At 34.6% G+C, this 21,041-nt stretch overlaps 3 protein-coding genes across 10 annotated transcripts; 1 reads left to right on the forward strand and 2 right to left on the reverse strand.

The window, feature by feature from the left end:
- Nucleotides 1-1,609: 1,609 nt before the first annotated feature.
- LOC127248373 (3-hydroxy-3-methylglutaryl coenzyme A reductase 1-like) lies at nucleotides 1,610-5,769 on the forward strand. The gene is made up of 4 exons (XM_051270686.1): nucleotides 1,610-2,667; nucleotides 3,098-3,279; nucleotides 3,385-3,731; nucleotides 4,987-5,769. Exons 1-4 carry the CDS (start codon nucleotides 1,742-1,744, stop codon nucleotides 5,230-5,232), a joined length of 1,701 nt encoding a protein of 566 aa, XP_051126643.1. The 5' UTR covers nucleotides 1,610-1,741; the 3' UTR covers nucleotides 5,233-5,769.
- A 1,152-nt stretch (nucleotides 5,770-6,921) lies between these two features.
- On the reverse strand, nucleotides 6,922-13,550 carry LOC127248370 (AT-rich interactive domain-containing protein 5-like). 8 transcript variants are annotated; one of them, XM_051270684.1, is made up of 15 exons: nucleotides 13,441-13,550; nucleotides 13,204-13,334; nucleotides 11,778-12,913; nucleotides 11,557-11,687; nucleotides 11,438-11,477; nucleotides 10,600-10,652; nucleotides 10,095-10,140; nucleotides 9,625-9,717; nucleotides 9,003-9,089; nucleotides 8,833-8,884; nucleotides 8,648-8,723; nucleotides 8,139-8,205; nucleotides 7,993-8,043; nucleotides 7,396-7,488; nucleotides 6,922-7,317 (listed from the first exon to the last, which is right to left on the reverse strand). In XM_051270684.1, exons 3-15 carry the CDS (start codon nucleotides 12,903-12,905, stop codon nucleotides 7,210-7,212), a joined length of 2,025 nt encoding a protein of 674 aa, XP_051126641.1. In that variant the 5' UTR covers nucleotides 12,906-12,913; nucleotides 13,204-13,334; nucleotides 13,441-13,550; the 3' UTR covers nucleotides 6,922-7,209. The 8 variants fall into 8 exon arrangements, with proteins under 8 accessions (XP_051126641.1, XP_051126639.1, XP_051126640.1 ...); XM_051270682.1 differs by having other exon boundaries at nucleotides 8,982-9,089; XM_051270683.1 differs by having other exon boundaries at nucleotides 9,003-9,104.
- Nucleotides 13,551-15,259: 1,709 nt separating this feature from the next.
- Nucleotides 15,260-20,990, reverse strand: LOC127248371 (pyrophosphate--fructose 6-phosphate 1-phosphotransferase subunit alpha). Its single transcript, XM_051270685.1, has 19 exons — nucleotides 20,795-20,990; nucleotides 19,732-19,904; nucleotides 19,467-19,579; nucleotides 19,287-19,361; nucleotides 19,083-19,196; nucleotides 18,920-18,987; nucleotides 18,633-18,716; nucleotides 18,454-18,507; nucleotides 18,199-18,279; nucleotides 18,002-18,095; nucleotides 17,604-17,677; nucleotides 17,334-17,444; nucleotides 17,197-17,241; nucleotides 17,040-17,096; nucleotides 16,833-16,937; nucleotides 16,612-16,728; nucleotides 15,999-16,102; nucleotides 15,739-15,904; nucleotides 15,260-15,645 (listed from the first exon to the last, which is right to left on the reverse strand). Exons 1-19 carry the CDS (start codon nucleotides 20,882-20,884, stop codon nucleotides 15,523-15,525), a joined length of 1,848 nt encoding a protein of 615 aa, XP_051126642.1. The 5' UTR covers nucleotides 20,885-20,990; the 3' UTR covers nucleotides 15,260-15,522.
- Between the last annotated feature and the right edge of the window lie 51 nt (nucleotides 20,991-21,041).

The following is a 21,041-nucleotide window of genomic DNA, read 5'->3' on the forward strand; positions in this document are numbered from 1 at the left end:
TCTTTTCGTCCCATTTAAAATTTTTATTATATCATAATTATTTTCACTAATATACTTTTTAATTACTTACTATTTATATTGTATCTAAAACTCCGTGTCCAACTAAAGTAGACAAATTAGTTGAGGCGGAGGAAGATTAAGTAATTTTTATTCAATATTTATTTAAAACAAAATATTATTCCCTTTGTTTCAATACAATAGTTTTGTTTACCATTTTTGTCAGTCCCAAAACAATAGTCTTATTTCCATAAATACTCATGTCATTGTAAAATTATCCCTACTTATTATTACACAAATTCCACTATTTTTTACACTAATACATTCATAATGACAAATAAGACTTTTACTCATACTTTTTACCAACTATTAATATAATATTAATATTCCATAGTTCTGTATTTGGTACAATTTTTGATAACTAACTAAAATTTAAAAATACCTATCTTATTATTTTTCTTTAATTTCCAAGAAAATTGTTATTTTTCTTAATATGCTATTTTGATCGAAAGAAATGATTATCCTTTTTCAGTCTGCATTCTGGCGAATCACATAATTATGACAAAAGTATTAATTAATTACTTAATTAATAATTAAATTTATATCTTTACTAATTTTGCAAAAAAAAAAAAAAAGTAACATTTAACTATTAAATTCGGCCAGGAATTTACGTATTTTCGGGTAGCGGCTGCGAATTTTTATATTATCCAAAAAAAAAAAAACATTTAACTATTATTCTGAATTCAACCCTTATTTAAAATTAATGTCACTATCTTTATTACGATTTTTTATGATATTTTCTTTAATTTTAATTAAATTTTTAAAAGAACTCGAAACTATTTTTTAATCACTATGTCTAAACACAAATGTTCTAATTTTATTGAAGGTAATATTCTCCGTTCCACTTAATTTGTCTATTTTTTTCACATATATGTCCCACATAAATTTTTTTTTCCTTCTTCTGAAAATATATATTTCATTCGTCATCAAACTGTGTGCTCATTTGACTGAACACGAGTTTTAAGAAAATAAATAATTATTTTTTTACTTTTTGGTAAGAAAAAAATAGAAAAAATAATACTTCATCCGTCCAATCCCATAAATATAGTCTTAATTGTGTTTGGTACGAAATTTAAGAAATATTGATATTATATTGGTAGTGGATAAAAAGTATGGATAAAATATTTTTTTTTGTCCTTGTGAGTGTATTAGTGTAAAAGTAGTGACAATTGTGTAATAAAAATGAAAAAGTAGGGACAATTTTACGATGATATGACTATTATTTTAAAACGGACAAAAATATAACCAAAACTACAATATTAAAAAAGAGAAGTAGCATCTTACACTAAATAGAAATGAAAATAAAATTGACAATTAAAGAAAGTAAAAATAAAATTTAGACAATAAAGACAGTATATTTTAATCTATTTTAAAATTTATAATTTATAATTTTTTTATTTAATTAAAATATTTAATTACCTTATAAATTTGAATATATAATTATTTTTAATAATTTAATGTAACATTTATCATTAGCGCGGCCCGCAAACAGAAACCCAACCCACGTAGCAAATAGAAAATTGCAAATGAGGACGAGCGGAGCAGTAAATCAGCTCTATAAATAGAGGAGGAGGAGCTCCGCAAGTGCGGCAGCTCCGCCGGCACCGCCTTCTCATCCACGCTCATTTATTTTACTATTTCTTAATATTGATTTGTTTTTGTTGATCTCCGATCGCCTCTGGATATGGACATTCGCCGGAGGCCGCCTAAGCCATCGCACCACTCCACGCGCTCTCACATTCCGTTTCCGCCGTCTTCCGCCTCCGGCGCATCTGCTGCATCTACGAAAGCGTGCGACGCGCCACCACAGGTTCTTCCGCTCTACCTCACCAACGGCATTTTCTTCACGCTTTTCTTCTCCGTCGCCTACTTTCTCCTCCACCGTTGGCGATACAAGATCCGGAATTCGATTCCTCTCCACGTCGTCACGGTCTCGGAGCTCGCCGGCGTTATCTCACTGATTGGATCGTTCGTGTACCTTCTAGGATTCTTCGGTATCGATTTCGCGCACTCGTTCGTTTCTAAATCGGAAAGCGACGACGAGAGCCAGCCTTTCGTTATCCCCGAGGATCGGGAGATTGAGCGCTCAATGCCGACGCAGATTGGCTCCGAGTCCAAATCCATGGACGTTACCGATAAAGAGATTGTCGATCGCGTCGTTTCCGGCGAGATTCCGTCGTACTCGCTAGAATCGAAGCTCGACGACTGCTTCCGCGCGGCCAAAATCAGGCGCGAGGCGGTGCAGCGGCTGTCAGGAAGATCTCTGGACGATTTGCCTCTAGAAGGATTCGATTACGAGTCAATTTTGGGGCAATGCTGCGAAATGCCTGTAGGTTACATTCAAATCCCGGTGGGGATAGCTGGTCCGCTGTTGTTGAACGGCCGCGAGTATACGGTGCCTATGGCCACAACGGAAGGATGCTTGGTGGCGAGCACAAACAGAGGCTGCAAGGCAATCCACTCTTCCGGTGGCGCTACTTGCGTTCTTCTTCGCGACGGAATGACCAGAGCTCCGGTTGTGAGGTTCTCGTCGGCGAAAAGAGCGACGGAGTTGAAATTCTTCCTCGAAGATCCTGCCAATTTCGACACCTTGTCTGTCGTTTTCAACAAGTAAATCTCTTCCTTCTTCTCTGTTACTTTCTGTGCTGGTGAAATATGAGCCAATCCGATGCTGATTGATTTTCTGTTAATTGATTATTGATTGTGTGAAAACTGAAAAGTATCTTTCTGCTGTTTACATTGGAAAAGTCGATTCTAGAACAGAAGTCCCGTAAATATGAATTACTTTGTCTACATATTTCTTCATTTCCATTTTCGCGAGTTCATATTCGTAGATTTGTCCACTTAGGAGAAGAATTCGAAACTTTTCCAATTGCTGCGCTTAAGTTCAATGCTTTCTGTATGTTTTTCTACATTGCTAACTGATGGCGATTGCTGGAGTTTGTTTAGTTTGAATATTGTGAGTGACTCAAATTGGGGATTCTGATTTCATACTGATAGATAGCATTTTGGTCATTCTATCTTCTAATCATTTTCTCAGGTCAAGTCGATTCGCACGGCTCCAAAGTATCCGTTGCGCCGTCGCAGGCAAAAATCTCTACATTAGATTTAGTTGTTCCACAGGAGACGCCATGGGTATGAACATGGTTTCTAAAGGTGTTCAGAATGTCTTAGGCTTCCTCCAGACCGATTTCCCCGACATGGAAGTAATCGGCATTTCCGGTGAGCACAAATATAATCGACAAAAACACACAAAACTTCTGCAAGATCTTTTACTTCAAGAATCATTTTCATTCTACTTGGATTGATACTTGGATCTTGTTGCAGGCAATTTCTGCTCGGACAAAAAGCCTGCTGCCGTAAACTGGATCGAGGGTCGCGGAAAGTCAGTCGTCTGCGAGGCTGTCATCACCGGAGACGTCGTGACGAAGGTGTTAAAAACAACAGTTCCCGCCTTAGTCGAGCTCAACATGCTAAAGAATCTCGCCGGCTCCGCCGTCGCCGGCGCTCTTGGCGGCTTCAATGCGCACGCCGCCAACATCGTCTCCGCAATTTTTATCGCCACCGGACAGGACCCGGCGCAGAACATCGAGAGCTCCCATTGTATCACCATGATGGAACCCGTCAACGACGGAAAGGATATCCACATTTCCGTGACCATGCCTTCGATCGAGGTACTTTACAAAATTCCCTTCATGACTATTTATTACAACAACATTTTCTAGAGCTGTTAAATTGAGTTGTTCACGAGTTAAGCCCCACTCGACTCGGTAACAGCTTGGTTAGACTCGTTTATAGTAATAAATGATCTAAACTCAAGCTTGACTCGTTAATAGCTCGATTAGACTCGTTTATAGTAAATAAACGATCTAAGCTCAAGCTCGACTCGGCTTATTAACAACTCGATTAGACTTGTTTATAAAAATAAATGATTTGGGCTCAAGCTTGACTCGACTAACAGATCGATTAGACTCGTTTAAAGTAATAAATGATCTGAGCTCAAGTTCGACTTGGTTTATTAATAGCTCGATTAGACTCGTTTATCGTAATAAATGATCTGAGCTCAAGCTCGACTTGGTTTATTAACAACTCGATTAGACTCGGTTATAGTAATAAATGATCTGAGCACGAGCTTGAGAATCATTATTTTTGTAAACGAGCCGAGCTACCTGGCAGCTCTATTGAGCTCTAATACTCTCTCCGTCCTATGTATTATGGGCCTATTATTGTAGATACGAGAATTTAGGTAAAGTGTGATTAGTAAGCAATTAAGAAGTGTATTAGTAAAAATAATTATCGTATAATAACTAAATAGTTTAATTAAAATTAAAAAAATTATAAAATTTAAAATTTAAAATGAGACTAAAGTGTATAATTATATTTCCAAAAAATGAATGGACAAATTATGTGGGACGGATGAAAATAGAAAATAGGGACAAATTATGTGGGACAGATGAAAATAGAAAATATGGACAAATTATGTGGAACGGAGGGAGTAATATATTTGTATTATTTTGTATATTAATATACTTTCATCCAAATTTATTCTTCTTTTTTTTTTTATCTATATTTATTTTTGTTTTCCTTTTTAGTTACTTTAAAAGAATTTTTTTTTTATTTTACCAACTTTCTTAAAATCCGTGAGAGGTCAAATGGGCATAATTTTTCATAACGGAGGAAGTAATATATATAATTTTATATCGGAACTTACATTTACTAATGAAATTTGAATTTTTTTATTATAATAAATTGTAGATAACATTATGATTATTTAATTTATATATTGAAAAATATATATAAAAATTATAGTCGAACTCAAGCTCGTGCTTGAAATTAAGCCTAACGAGCCGAGTCGAGCTCGCTAAGCTCGTTTAACAGCTCTCACACATTACCCAAATCGTATATAATAATTCATTCGACATCCCGCAGGTTGGAACAGTCGGCGGCGGGACCCAACTAGCATCGCAATCCGCGTGCCTGAACCTCCTTGGCGTAAAGGGTGCTAACAAAGACTCCCCCGGTTCGAACTCGCAGCTCCTGGCCACCATAGTCGGCGGAGCCGTCTTGGCCGGCGAGCTGTCGCTGATGTCCGCCATTTCTTCCGGGCAGCTCGTCAAAAGTCACATGAAATACAACCGGTCGAATCGTGATGTGGCGAATATTTGCTCCTCCTAGAAACATAGACAAGTTAAGGCATTTGATATTTGATAGAAGAAACAAAAGAATGGAAAATGCGCTCGGAAAATCGAGAGATTAGTGCCACGAGGAACTAAACAAGAAACACACCATGCCGGAATATTGTCGGAGGTTTCTGTAGGGCAGTCGGTCCCGACCGGAGCCTCGACTGCGACTAGACAGGTATGTATATGTTGAGTATTGTTAGTGATTCCTTAGAGCCTTGTCTTGTTTTGTGGTTTTTTAAGTTGTCTTTGTCATTGATTTGCTGTTTCCAAAAGTTTTGGCCTTAAAGTTGTTGTTAATGTAATGTTGTTTGTGTTGTTCTTAGCTTGCAATTTGGTCACATGTTGTGTTGTGTTAAAAGTAAGTGTGGTAGTTTTTGTGTGTGTACAGTTTTAAGAAATTTGTTTTAGGTTTTTCTTTTTGGGAGAAATTTATTGATATGTTGAAAGCTGAATAATGTATATCATATTTTTTGTATAGATATAGATATATAGATATATTAAACAATTGGAGGTTATGCAATTATTTGAATAGTTGATTCTATTGCACAGGTTATTATCTAGTATTATTCATTTTTCTGATCTTCATGCAACCACTATAGTCTATAGGTGAGTTGGTAAATTTGTATTGAACTAAATGGTAAAAATCAAAAGGAACATTAATTAATTGAACGTTTGTTGTTATATGTATATCTTTATGATAATACTATGTGCTTAAGACGAGTGTGCTTAATGGTTTCTTCAATGCAATTTAAGTATCTTCTTAAAAAGTATATGCATATATTTATTTAGAATATTATATTTACACTCTCACATTATAAACCTATTTTTTATTTAAATGGTGTAACTCCAGAAAGACCTGGAAACATATGTTATACTTTTATTAATTATTATTATAATAATATGTAACATTTTTAAATAAAAAAAAACACATAAAAATAAATAAACGCGACTACATTAAAAACAAGATGCCTTCATAAAAGTTCGGATCAATGCCCAAAGTTGAGCAATGCAACTGTTTGTTTCCAGTCTTGTTCTAATCTTATCCGAGTAAACAATTATTTTTATTTAAAAGTAATAAAGAAAAGTTCCAAATAAAATGCAAAATGAACATTAAACTCCGAACATATCATTTGCATTAAAAATTTAAATAATAATAACAAAGAAGAGAACAAAAACGAGCAGCAGTGAAAATAATTTAATTGTAATAAATAATTAAAAGCAATAAAAATAATTTATTTTTTATTTTTTTGCATAAAAATAATAATGTGATAAACAAATAGATATATCTATAAAAAAATAGAATATTTTTAAAATAATTATTTTGTAATCGAATTATCCAAAATAAATAAATAAATATATATATATGTGTGTGTGTGTTTGTTGAGTTGAAAGTTCCATATATGTATATTAAATAAGATAAACTAAAATAGTACAATAGAATATTGGACGAAATGAGTAATAAAAAAACAAAAACAAAATCAATAATAACTTTCTTTAGCTTCATAATAAAACAAAATTACTTACTAATAAAAAACACTCCATATCCCTAATCATCCATCATTATTTCCTTCCCTCCCTCCCTACGGGCTACTGTTACTCACTTTGCCCATCTTTATCTTCCCATATCATATAATATTATATTAGAGCATGAATTGAATTAATAACCACACACACACCACCATAACTAACTAATTAATTAATTAATTCACACAAACTCACAAAATGACCTTCTTCTCCAACAATAATAATAATAATAATAATAATAATGACTACTACTACTACTACTACTACAAACTCCCCTCCCTCATAAGCCTTGCCTGCCTAGTACTTGATCCGTCCATCCATCCACATTCGTTCATACATTCATAAATTCCTTTATGCTCTACTCAAAATCTCTAAAACTCTATTTACCTTCTTCACTGATTCTGCTGCTGCTCGATTTTATAATTAATTAATTAATAGCAGCAGTCTACGCATCAGACATCTGCTCAAAGGGCACCCGGATTAAGAGTCGACCATGCAGGCTAAACACCGCAGATGTCTGTATCGGATCAATTCTTGTAGGTAGGCTCACCACCTGCCAACATCACAATGTCACAATTAGCTTAGCATCTTCAATTTATATACATATACATACAAGAAATTGTAAAATCACCTTTCGGAATGGTGTGATCCCCCAAGGATTCTCAACTTGCTCCGGCTGACCAGTTATGACCACCCGTCCAGCAGGGTCTGTTTGAACTCGTACCTGATCCACCATTAATCAAATCAATAACCAAAATCCTAATCCAGAAGAAAAAGATAAAAAATTGAAATAACCAAAAAGTACATTCAAGATACAATAAAAAAATTAAAAAAATATACTCTAAACAATTCCAAGCAAAAAAGATGTAGGTACTGGTTGACATTACGGGTATACAAAACAATACAAAAATAAAGACAGTAAGTATACAAAATTCAGTTGAGGGGGAGTGGATAGCAAATTGCTACAATGATGGGGACTCGGACACAAACTTGCATAAAACGAGAGTTACGAAGAAATCATACAATTACAGAGTGTATTCAACCCTGTTCAAATTCAGTTACAAAAAAATATCCTCAAATCCATATAAATGTGTGGAAAATATTTTATACCCACTTTAATCAGAAGACGAAAGCATGAAAATTATTGCCACTTCTGCTTTCTATTTCTCAAGGGCTAGAAGAATAAAATAGAAATGTAAAGGTATGAAAAATCAAAGGGATTACCAACCTCCTCACGTAAGAGTCCAGGGACTAGAGCGTAAATCTCGTAACAATCTTTCTGCATATATAAAACAAGTTATAGTCAAGTTGCGCGCACATGTGAATTCAGGCAGCCGAGAGATACAATTGAGATTGATTCTGGGTGAAGCTTACATTTTGCATCACGTTAATCTTTACCCAATCAGCTGGGGCGCCAACATCAACAATTTGTGTGTCCAGTCTAACAAACCAAAATGCGATTCATATGTCAGTTGTTAACAAAATTGGAGATGTTAGAAGTAAAGATCATGGATTTAATGAAGCAGTTGTATATATGTATATATTAATACTTGAGGAAGTAGTAGCCTACTAGAAAAAGAAAGCAAACGTACAATGGCTAACATTCTAGCCTATACCTCAATACATTGATACTTGTCAAAATGCAGTCAAAATTTATATATGTAATCCTAGCACAGGTCGATTTAGTTCCTCATTCAAACCCAGATCAAATGCTAAGAACACCTATCATTATTTCAAAAGGAGAAAATTGACAAAAATCGAAAGCAACTAGCATGGGCTTATTTCTGCCTAAGCCACCTTCAGCACAAAACTGAACTTGCATGCTGCATTAAGCCGAACTGAACCAGCAGAAGGGAGTTAAAATAACACAGCAAAAACTTAACTGCCTAGATACTTCAGTTCGAGGAGCTTTATTTGACTGCTGCTCCACTTCATCCGGTCTCTTCTGTTTAAGCGAGCCTAATAAAACAATTGGACCGCCCAAAATAAGCGAAAAATTTATAGATTTATTTTAACAGGTTAAACAAAACTAAATTCACCGACTTAATCTTCATAAACTCTAGCTTACCAATGCTTTTAAGATTTTTCTCACGCCTGGGTGTGTTGTTAGGATTCTTGTCCTATAAAAAAACACACAAAAAGGTGATAGAACGTGTCTGCAAGATGCTAACCGGAAAAACATTTGGCAATATTATTTACAATGTTAATTCCACAAACCTTTATTACAGGTTCACCAACCTCACCAGAACTGAATAGGCGTTGGACGTGCCAACCTTGCATAGCCCGAGTTGCTGAATCTCTTCTAGTTCTTCCTGACACCGATCCCTGATGACCATTTCCCTGTGAAATTATCAAATTATCGATCTTACATTATATGCAGAGTTCTATACTTATTCATATCCTCCCTTTTGAACACATGGATAACCTCTTATTGCATCTCATACGAACATCCAGAAAGAAATTACAGGAACTATAGACTATAGTTAATGCAGCAAGTCAGCAACTAGTAGTTGAATATCCAAATATATCAAATATCAATCAACTTCTATATGGATAACAGAAAATACTGAACGCATTTTTCAACTCAAGCTCTCGCATTGAATTTTGAATCTTTGCACCAAGAGTTAGGGTTGCTACCACCAGCATGGAAATGTTTACTGATACAAATCATACAATAATGTAATAGAAAATACAAATTTAAATATTAAACACCAGGCTTTGTGTCCAGCACTGACGGACAATGGATGCACATAAATAGATAAATAATATTATATCAAGAAACAAAAAAAACAATGGAAAATTTATATTCAGCATTTAATAAAATCTAACACATGATAACACATAGTGGAAACGTACTCACCTCAACATCAGCACTGGTAGCTTCAGGAAACGAGGCTGCTGGGAGTGGGACCTCTCCGCTCTGTGTCTTATGTCTCTCATATTCCAAAAGAGACTGATTCACACAGGAGAAAACTTTATGTTAAGAAAGCATTAAATAGTGACACATAACTGAGACTGCAAATACTATAAACAAACAAATGGCAAACAACCCACAACAACATACTTTCCCATGGCATAACAAATAGCAAGGACAGAACAGATACAACATTTCATCAAACCACTAAAATGATCTCATCTTGAATCCACAAAATCAAAATATATCAGCACAAAATTATTTTGACAGTGTTCATTTTTTTTAAATATATTTATTTGCATCCAAATAAGTTACAAAATTAGCCAAAAGATACTGCAGCAGGAGTTACTGAATTCCAAATTATTCATAGAAACCAAATGAATGTTAAAGTGAGAAAGCTGAAACAGAATTGTCACCTTCTCGTAGAAAATGCGGAATGTCCAAGAAACTGTTGTACAAGTCCTGCACCAATAAAGTGTCAGCACATCCACTGACTCAAAACACAGTCCAATTGGAAACAGTTTGCTGGGGTTATTAGAAGTAGAAGCATAGAAACAATGTGAATGTGGAAAAGAAAAGCCTAAACAAAAGTTCCAATTTTATAGAATACAATGAAACCATATCAAGTACTCATAGATAGCAACTTTGATCTCCTATTTGATCACACCACAAACACACAAACTTTATATGCTTATTAATGATAATTCGATTCAACAATATTGAACATCAAATCCTGAAGACAGATGTTTCCACCTTACAAAATGTGCATATAAATTGAAAAGGAGGTAGTTCAAACAATAATCTCAGATTTTATATTACGTGTCTATTTATCCATGTCCAAAACTGTTCATGGAGTAAAAAAGACTCATCACAGAAAATGAGAATAAAATTACACAAAGTTATCTAGAAAAGAGGGCATACTTTGGTGGATGGAAAGACTCTCCCACTTGCCTCCATAACTTGCATCCAGATACCTATTCAAGGATCCACAAAGGCATAAATACTGGACCAGCTCAAATAAATGTCATTGAAGCATTGCTTAAAATCAATATGATTCCAATATATATTGCATTAAATTAACCCAAAAACACTTATAACAAATATTACACAGAATGCATCAGAGTACTTGCCGTAACCCATAGTAAATACAATATTAGTTACTGCTATTGTACCTTAAGACTTCCTATGATGTGGGAGCAGAGTAGCACTTAGTCTGTCACCTGCTTAAAAGTTTTCTCTCAAGAACAAGCACCTATTTGATTTATGCCACAACAGAGTTTCATAGTCACACATTTTTCAGTCCAAACAAAGATTTTACAGGCAGGAGGTCATTTTGGCCATGGTACTAGGAAATGGAATCCTAAAATGGCACCTTGTATCTCGGCAAAACATAAAGGTATTCATATTACAAATCTTACTAGAATCCTTTCACATTATTCAGTTGCTAAAGTGATATCATTATATATACAGATTCAATACACTTCGCACTAATTTGAAGTTACACATAATCTTGCTGTATGACAAAATTTCACAAACTACTGCTTTAAACATATATTGCATCCTATATCTGCTACCCAGAAGACAGAAGCATGCTGCAGTTTGGGGAGCAGTGCTTATATGACAATGATTGTAATTTTCGGCCCCGAATTCTGTCCATACAATGCAAATTTGTCTAAAAATTTCATATATGACTAATTTTCACATTTTTCAGAGCATAATACACAACATAAAAGGTATGAGGGCAGTAGGGCATACATACCCTGTCATAGCCTCCCAGCCGAATAACAGCTCTCCACAACCTAACAGCCAACAAAGAGAAGAATTAAATTGTCACTCAAGAACAGATTCACAACAAATATCACCACAGGATGTGCTTACTTCAGGCAATTTAGCGGCTTCCCGTAAAATTTGGGTGGTTTGAAATCCAATTGTTTCTCCTTGTGAAAATTTTCAAGATCCTTCATGAAAGCTGCTTGTTCCTCTGGTGTTCCATCATCACTTTCTCCAACCTAAGGATCAAAAGAAATGTTTAAACACTGAGAAACGGAACATTCCATTTGTGACAACATCATAAATTGCATTGATTGTTTTATTATTACAGGAGGCAATGCTGCAGGTGTAAAAGAAGCCTTGACTGTTTCTCCACTGTGATTTTCAGACTTGGCAGGAGAAGCTCTGGCCAGGGAAAGGGGTGTTGCAACTCCATGCCGATTTGCGGGAGGAGGAACTTCACGAACATGTTTACCAACAGTCCCAGCAGGTATCACAGTTCCATCAGGGCCACATCTATAAACAACTGTCTCCCCCACACGTTCTTTCAGATCATGTTTACCTGTTTTCTCCTTATTCAAATCAGTTGCATCTTCCATCTCTTCATCATGTGGAACCACATTTATATTAGCATTCATATTTTGAGGAGCTTCATTAGCAGATAATTCAGTTGAAAGTTGCCTATCTTCAATCGAATCATTCTTAGTATTCATATTTTGAGGGGCTTCATCAGTAGATAGATCAGTTGTGAGTTGACTATTTTCCTTTGGATCACTCTCAGTATTTTGAGGAGCTTCATTGTCAGATAATGCAATGGGAATTTTCTGGTCTACGAATGAATCATTCTCGGCATTTATATTTTCAGAGGCTTTATCACTAGGAAGTTGCTCAGTTTCCTTTGAATTTTTCTCAGCATCAAGGTGGTTCATGATCTTATCCTCTCCTGCAGAACTGTCAGCATTTTCCTCAGGATTTTGATCTTCAACATTTTCATTAGCAGTTTTCATGTTATCGTTACCATCCATGCCATTATCGCTTGACCTTTTTCCTTCCACCTCATCATTAATACCATTCTGTACAACTGCTTCATTTTTGGCATCCATTTGTTTCTCCTCTACCATTCTAGGAGAAGCTTGATCGTCAGTTTTGGTGCTGGTTGGCTCTACAGTCTCACTTTTGGGATTGCAATGCTCACTAATAGATGCATCCATTTCTTCATTGGTCTCGGCCTTAAGGATAGCTTGATCTGTCTCCTCATTCTTAGCTGTAGAAATATCTGCATCTTCATCTATAGATTTATTTACATCTTCACCCCAGTTCTCACTTACAATTGCATTCCCTGCACCAGAAACTTTAGGGGGAACGTTTTCTCCTCCCTTTTCAGGCCCCTGTACATTCTTTCCTGAATCACCAGGAAGCTTTTTGTCATCATCCATTTCCCCATCACTTTTGCTCATCGTGAAATCTGATCATCAACACTAATAACATCAATTATAACCATTTTGAAGAGGCAAAGGTCAAAACACACAAAATCTCGCAGAGAATTTCAAAGAAAATCCACAAGCAAACTCGAAACGGATTAGACAAGATTTACATTGCATACCATCCTTGAAAAACAAACACCATATTTCAATTTCCAATCAAAATAATTAATATAATATCTAGATTTTTCTGTACACACACAAACACACAACTATTTCGCAAGCACGGAAAACTCGAAGATATGCGAAGAAAACGCAACAACAATCCACTTACCTGAAAACAACACGCAGCGGCAGGTTATATGAACTTCGGTGCAATCAAATCGAGGATTTCGCTTCCTGTACTATTTCCTCCAGAGTACAATTAGCCCACAATGTACCAGTGCGCAAAATCCAGCGCCTACGCTGCACAATCCAACGCCAAAACTTAGCCGAATTAAAATCGGAAAACACGAACAGAAAGCAACAAAAATCAAAGACAAATCAAAACCTCCTTCACAAGGAAATCTACCTCCGGCGGTCGGAAAGTAGAAAGAGAAAGCTTCGGGTCGGCAAACGCCGGCGAGAGATTAGAGATCGTCTGTTGTTTCTGTCTGCGGTTTCGTTCAAATAAGCTCACGATGTAACAACATCTACACGCCTCCTGAATTGTCTATTTTGCCCTTACAGAATATCAGAAGCGCAATTACTATCGTGCCCTTGGCAGTTAAAAAGCAATGGTGCAGATATTTTTTGCCGCATGTATTAAATTTCATTTTCCAATTATATAAAAATAATAAATATTCTTCTCTAGTTTTTGGGAAAATAATCAATATATTTTTTTGGATTATTTAATTTTGGAATTGATAATTGTAATCCTTATTTTTCGTATTGGTTTCATAATAAATTTAGTAAAATTGTACTTATAATCCATAAATTAATATTTAAAAAATAAATGGTATAACAAAATATATTTTAGCATTAATTTCTGTAATTTAAAATAAAATTATGCGTGCTATTATTAGGAATAAAAGGTGATTGTAACAATCAAGTGTAGAAAATTTTAGGATACATTTACTTGTGTGAGGATATTATAATTTATTATATTAATCTATATAATTATTTTATTAAATAGAATAAGATAATCTTAAAATTAGTAGTAATCTTGGATGTATTCATGTTATATTTACAATTTTTAGTAGACTAAGATATATGTGTGTTTGGTGTATATCTTTAGTGAACTTAAAATTTGAATAATAAAAATTTTGATTTAAATACACATTAAAAGTTTATTTGATCGTAGTTTGAAATTTATTTAAATAGAACATTGATTCGAACTTCTATTTAAAAATTATTTTGATATAATTTGATATTTTATGAGAAAAAATAATATATTTTTATTGAAATTTGTTGATTGAATTTGGATTAATAAAAAAGTAAATCCTAAAACATTTAAAAAACCAATCTAAATATTTTTATTGTTTGTTTTATATATTATATTATATTATAAATTAAATTTAAATTCTAAATGTAACATTAATACTATTTAAAATTCAAAATTTATTTGATTTTAATTTGAAATTAATTTTAAATGTGAAATTGATTTAAATTTTTGTTGAATTTGTATTTTAATTTGATATTTTATATATAAAAAAATAATATTTATTGAGATGTACAAATTTACAAGATTAAAGATCGTGTAATATTTTTTTTATTTAATTTATATATATATATATTTAGTTTTGATATCCTTAAAATAAAAAATATATATTTAATATAATATTTTATATGAAATTGGTGTTGAAAATCTAAAAGAATATGTATATGAAAAGTTAAATGTATATATATATTTATAAAAATATCCTTAAATAAGTTTATATTTATGTTATAATGTATTAAAATCTTCATGTAATATATATATATTTTTTATATATTTGATTGATAGTCATAAAGTTCACTCTACCACACATCTCTTAGTAGTCATAAGTAGTGGACCAATATTTTTATATACTTCCTCCGTCCACGACAAAGTATTTATTTTTTCATTTTAGTCCGTCAAATAATAAAATATCCATTTATTTTTTTTAAATAACTGTACTATCTACCACATACTAACAAGATTATTTTAATCATTTATATTTTATTTCTACTATATCACAATATAATACTAATATTTTTAAAACTATATGAAAAAACAAATGTATATTTTTTTTTAAGAGGGAGGGAGTATTTGATTGGTGGCTAATAAATTCTCAATCATGGTTTGTATCTGTATTTTTTTATTTTTTTGTGTAAAGAAAATATGAAATGTACTATAATAATCATTAGTGAAAACATCTCAAAAGCTTAACTATTTCTAACTCACCCATTCCATTTATAAATTCAGTAGCAAACAATAACAAAGAACAAATTTCTCAACAAACAGGGTGTGAATAAGGGCATAAGACAAGAATCTTCACAGCTCATTCATTACCCAATATCATGTCATGTAATAAAACAGGCTCAAAGAACATCTTCTCGGACACAAAATTAAATTCCGGACACAAAACGCACATCCAAATCTCTCCAAGTAACAAGACACAAATTAGCCGAGACCGCATACCGGGGGCACTTTCTAGAAGGGGTTGGTCCCCGTGCTGCCCGACATGACCGATAAAATATCGGTCACTGAAGCCATTGCACTCAAAGCTGCTTTAAGCACGTCTTGGGAGCATCCCGGTTTCACTATCGAACGCACCTGAAAGCCCCCGGGCAGGAAACGAGATTTATTACATATGTGTCGTCGTTAGAGAGATACATAAATGGGACAATATGGAAAACTGTATATAACCTTGTCGAGGTGTTCTTGCAGTTGTTTGATCCGTCCCATGTAGTCCTGATCTTCGACGCAGAGTGTTAGCGGCTTTGCCTCTGCGCCGGGGCCTTCGTACTGAAGAGGTCCCGGGTTTCTGTACACGTCGTCCATCAAGAATTTGGCCGCATTTTGCCTCAACAGCCTGGAGACAAACAAATTCAAGATCAGGTTTAACCTTAAGAGCGCCAAAATATAAATCGAAATATTAAAAATGAGAGAGCAGGGTAACAACATACTCATAGGCCTTGCCCTTCAAGTCAACAGCGGCAGGATGCAGCATCGGTTTCCCGATGTTTGAGGCTCCAGGGCCGTGACCGTATCGCCTAACAGTCATCATGGCCTGAGTGTTGGAAACAAAAGCTTTTATTAGTTTAACCTTTTAACAGAATCTTTAGATGTAACTACGAACTGTTAAACGGGTCGAGTAGCTCGCAAGCTATAAACGAACACAGCTTGAGCTCGAAAATTATTACTTTTATAAACGAGCCGAGTTCGAACTCAGCTTGCGGATAGCTCAATTGAGCTATAAAACTTTTTATATCAAAATTTATAGTTATTACTAAAAGTTGAATATTTTATTATAAAAAAATTATGAATAAAATTAAATATATTTAATTTATATATTAAACATATATTGAATATGTATAAAATTGAAGCCGAAGTCGAGCTTAGGTTTGAGCCTAACGAGAACAGCTCCGGTTACTATTTTGGTTCGACTTCTTAACGAGTCGAGCCGAGTCTGTATCGTTAACAAGTTCAAATCAAGCTCGAACAACCGATACTCGAGCTCGCTCGACTCATTTAACAACTCTAAATGTAAAGAATAAGATGGGAGAAGAGGAAGCATACAGTAATCGGAGCGGCGCCGCAGCGCCACTTGTTCACGGGATTCTTCAAGTTGGTTATGGTTGCCATGTAGCCATTCAAACCAGCAGCAAGTATGTGATAGGCAACGTGACCGAGCACCTGTGGTTTATTCACCATGTTAGCTCTGTAAATTTTTTGGCCAAGAAATCCAAAGTTTCATTTAGGAATGAACAAATTGGGGAAATTTCGCAAAATTCACTTACATAGGCATAATCGCAGTCAAATTTTGACGGCAACGAACCTCGAGCTTGATAGCCAAAGAAGTGGCAAATGCCATTGAATTTTTTGCCTTTGTAGGTGCCCTCTTTCTGCAAAGAGACGAAACGAGAAGCATCAGAATAGAAAGAACAGGACAAAGGAATAATGTAGTTCGACTACACAAAATTAGATGTTCATGTAAAGACATTTACCAATCGCTTGTTCATTTCAGTCTCAACGAGATGGGCTAGGAGCTTCTCCGTCTCAATCTGACAGGTTTTGAACAAGAAATATAGATTTGCAGTGTTGAGATTTAAGAATTTAAAAAATAATAATGATAAACAAATAATCCATATGTAAATCAAGCACCTGAGACAGCTGGGCAGAATCATCAGATTCTGGGTGAAGGAGGAGCTACAACATATTTTACCAACATCAAGTAAGTAAAACAACAATGAGGTGAATAATTTTAAAAAATTAAGACAAACAAAGACGTTCGGGTGCACCTGTTTCCTGATGAAAGGTGGAAGGAAATCAAACAACGCAGATGCCCATGGAGACAGTTGAGCAGAAATGTTGTCAGCAGAAACACCTTGCCTAAGCAAACCATGTATTTCCTGGAGGGATACAAAATTTGGATTAGGTGCGGAAAAATCATATATGCATCAAAGTAGGCAATATATAAGACATGCGTTTACTTTTGGAAAAGAGGGATTATGAGTATGCAGTTATCCATACTAATCATTTGAAAAAAGCAAGAACATAAAGCTCGTTACCTGCAAGAGAGCGTACACTTCAGGGATGCTTTCTATAAGCCCCTCAGGCAATAGAATGACACCATGGTATTTATCTGAAAAGGAAACAAAGAAAGAAAACCATGTTAGGAGGAAATGAGTCTCTGCAAAAGCTAATCAATATGGGTGTGTTTGTTTGAAGGATTTTGAAAGATTTGTAGTAGTCACAATTTTTTCTCTCAAAAAATATCAAATTAAACACCTATTTTTTCATTTTTTATATTATACTAAAAATCAATTTTACATTCAAAACATCACATCAATACTTATTTATATCACATCATACAACTATTTCAATATAAATTTTTTACTATTCAGATCCCAACTTAAAATCCAAACCCCCAAACACACACACCCTAAGAGTTCTTTACTATTTCTACCTTTCTCGGCCCTTGCTTGAACCGCATCACATATTTGTTTTGTGATGTCAAATAGTGTGAGTTTGGATGCAGCCACTTCCTCAGCAAGAATCACCTGCAAGAATGGCCAATGTCCCTTAATAGATGGAAAGCAGATAATATGTCTCAAAGCAGAATCTTATAAAAAGAAAACTCCGAGCAAAAGGAGATGTACAAACCATATTGGGATGAGATTGGAGGGTGCATTCCAATGCAACATGAGATGCCTTCCGCCCCATGAGTCGAATAAAATAGTAATACTGCAAGTACAAAGAGAACTACCATGTTAGAGACATTAAATGTGAAAAGGGAAACAAAAAGGTTGAATTTTGCCATGTATCATGTTGATCAAGGAAACAGTGACTTGAGGGATTTTTAATATGAACATATCTCTCGGTAAAAGCCTTCATTTTATATTTTAAAGTAAACCATACCTTCTCTGCTGAGAGCGCATCCGTGCAAACATTACTAATCAGCTGAGAGTTGACCTGAAGGTAAATGAGATTTCCGTCACTATTAGATACAATCTCAATAATATCCAGAGTGTGGCATGGGATGTGCAACAAGAAAATAGAAAAAATTAAAAGGTAAAACAAGCTTATGGTCGCATTACCTTGCATATGGTGTCATAACCCACATTGGTCTCAACAAATTGATTTTTAAGATCCCCATTTAATGTTACAGGAATTCCAACAACCTGCACGATACATTAAAAATATTTTCTTTGTAATGGTTTTTAAAAAATACAAAGATAAAAGGGGAATCAACTGGATCGGTGAAATCCTGAAGGGAATGTATATTTTCATTATAGGAAGTGATACAATTAAGTACAATAAGGTTAATTCAACAATGAAAAATCTGTACCTATTCATATCTATCGTCTAACAAAGAGGGGCTTACCTTTGTGGGGCACTTTCTTTCCGCAAAGGTTTCAGCAAGTTGTGCTGCATCTGTGTTGGACGTCACACCTTCACAATGCAAATATAAAAAAATAGAAATTTCAGGAAATCAAAACCTTTAAGATTGCAGCTTATTACGAACTTAAGGACAACAACAGGAATACCCCCAATAATGACGAGAGCATTGAGCTTCAAAGCAGTGCATGCATTAAAGGCTGCATTCACTTGTTCAATTGTTCTAATTTGATCTTTGGTTCGTCCCAGCAAATCATAGCCACCTTCACAACACAAAAATTGAGAAGTTTAATGCGATCTGTGAATTTATTAATCACATGTGTCAAATATAATATGCAGATGTAAATGTGTACCTTGATTTTTGTAGGTGGCAAGAATCTCATCAGAAATCTCTATAGTTTTCTGAGCAAATAAGCCATCAGAACCACCTAGTGACACATAAACATAAGCATATTAATCATCACAAAAGAAAAGGAAAATGGCATACCCAAAAAATGATAAGGAAACATCATCAACAAATTCAAGAAGCATACCCAAAAATCCAAGCAACACATTTTTGGGGTTGTGAATTTTCAGAGCTTCATGAAGACCCCATATAACATTATGTCCACCAGGTGATTGTCGACCACAGAAAACCACGCCAACCCTGGGATGCGATAAAGACATTTAAGCAAGACAGTTCTTTTTAGTGAAACCTAGTAAATAGCTTCAGGTTGGGATTCCAAGCCATTCTGATATAGCAAATTATAGATTAACTCTCATTTATTCATGAAGCAAAATACTTGAACAGCCAATTACCTAACAGCAGGATGCTCAGTAATTATCTGAGCATCAGGAACCTTGGCAGTTGCCCGGAGGAAGTGTGCCAATGGTTGACCATAGGTATGAGGAAAAGTCCGACTTAAGATGTGGGCGCCTGCAGGATCTGCAGTAGTTGTTGCATCACCAAATTCTACACGAACAGTCGTTCCCTGTCCAATCAAAACAGAAATTACAATGGCAAAAATTGAGAAAATAAAAAACAGCACAGAGAAATTATATTGACAAGAAGTAGAAAGTAAATTCGACAAAGATGCAATTACTAACAAGGCAATGTGAAGGATCAAATATACATAAGAATCAATTGATTGAGTTTAACCAATAGATGAAACCCAAGACACGTACTAAAGTAGCAAATTTCACTCCACAAAAAGATGCGTACCTAACCTTCTATGTTCTAGGAAGCAAGCCTTCAAACGAAATTTTATCTTCCACATAAAATGATTAAAGGGTTTGAAATTTTTTACAGCCAAGCTTTTCATAATTCTCCGATATATAAGTATAGAAAAAAAATAATAATAATAATAAATAAATAAATAATAATAATAATAATAATAATAATAATAATAATAATAATAATAACAACAATAATAATTGAAAGTGATTCTCAAAAACGAGGAACTTGACTACCAAAACCAATAGCCTCGAAAGTTCCAAGAAATGTATGTTCATTCCAATCAACATAGAAACATACTGTCCCATAAAGAGAAAAAAGAAAGAACTCATCCACAAGCAGATCTATCTTCCCAAAACCTAACGTACGAGCAAGTTCCTCAACTACACAAACATAACATCAACCTATAATCATCTCAATCCACGAAACAAAATTCCATTAATCCACAAACACACAGCAGATCTATTTCCCTGGATGTAAATTTACAAACTTAGATTCCTCCGCCGCACAAACACAACTTCACCTCAATCGAAAGAGCATAAACGGATCATAACAATAAAAAACCAACAAATCCACCACAAATCGAGCAATAAACGGATGTCATATCCAAAACAACACATTTTCTACAAATTGATGAAAAATCGAAACCTGCAGGCAGGGCGGAACTTCCGGTTGGTAATGAGAACGAAGCTTCTGCAGATCAGAGAGCTCCCTAGCAATTCCGTAGTCCGAATCCATAGCCGATTTCAACTCCGATCAGAGAAATACAGTCACAAGGCTTGACTCCTTTCCACTCCAACCTCAGACTTCACTGCCGAATGCCAATGAAAAAAATGCGGTAGGTAGGTTAGGATCTACATATATATATATATATATATCACGATACAATATAAAA

This window comes from Andrographis paniculata, unplaced genomic scaffold (assembly GCF_009805555.1).
Source record: "Andrographis paniculata isolate CXL003 unplaced genomic scaffold, ASM980555v1 Contig33END, whole genome shotgun sequence".
NCBI lineage: Eukaryota > Viridiplantae > Streptophyta > Magnoliopsida > Lamiales > Acanthaceae > Andrographis > Andrographis paniculata.

Excerpts from the sequence above, each read along its gene's own strand:
- LOC127248371 (XM_051270685.1), bottom strand. The coding sequence starts at position 20,884 with ATGGATTCGGACTACGGAATTGCTAGGGAGCTCTCTGATCTGCAGAAG. Across the intron at positions 18,988-19,082 it reads TGCTCTCGTCATTATTGGGG|GTGTGACGTCCAACACAGAT; the intron begins GTATTCCTGTTG and ends TGCATTGTGAAG. Across the intron at positions 16,938-17,039 it reads CTGAAATGAACAAGCGATTG|AAAGAGGGCACCTACAAAGG; the intron begins GTAAATGTCTTT and ends GTCTCTTTGCAG.
- LOC127248370 (XM_051270677.1), bottom strand. The coding sequence starts at position 12,905 with ATGAGCAAAAGTGATGGGGAAATGGATGATGACAAAAAGCTTCCTGGT. Across the intron at positions 11,688-11,777 it reads CACCTGCAGCATTGCCTCCT|GTTGGAGAAAGTGATGATGG; the intron begins GTAATAATAAAA and ends TTTGATCCTTAG. Across the intron at positions 11,478-11,556 it reads AAGCCGCTAAATTGCCTGAA|GTTGTGGAGAGCTGTTATTC; the intron begins GTAAGCACATCC and ends GTTGGCTGTTAG.
- LOC127248373 (XM_051270686.1), top strand. The coding sequence starts at position 1,742 with ATGGACATTCGCCGGAGGCCGCCTAAGCCATCGCACCACTCCACGCGC. Across the intron at positions 2,668-3,097 it reads TTGTCTGTCGTTTTCAACAA|GTCAAGTCGATTCGCACGGC; the intron begins GTAAATCTCTTC and ends TCATTTTCTCAG. Across the intron at positions 3,280-3,384 it reads GGAAGTAATCGGCATTTCCG|GCAATTTCTGCTCGGACAAA; the intron begins GTGAGCACAAAT and ends ATCTTGTTGCAG.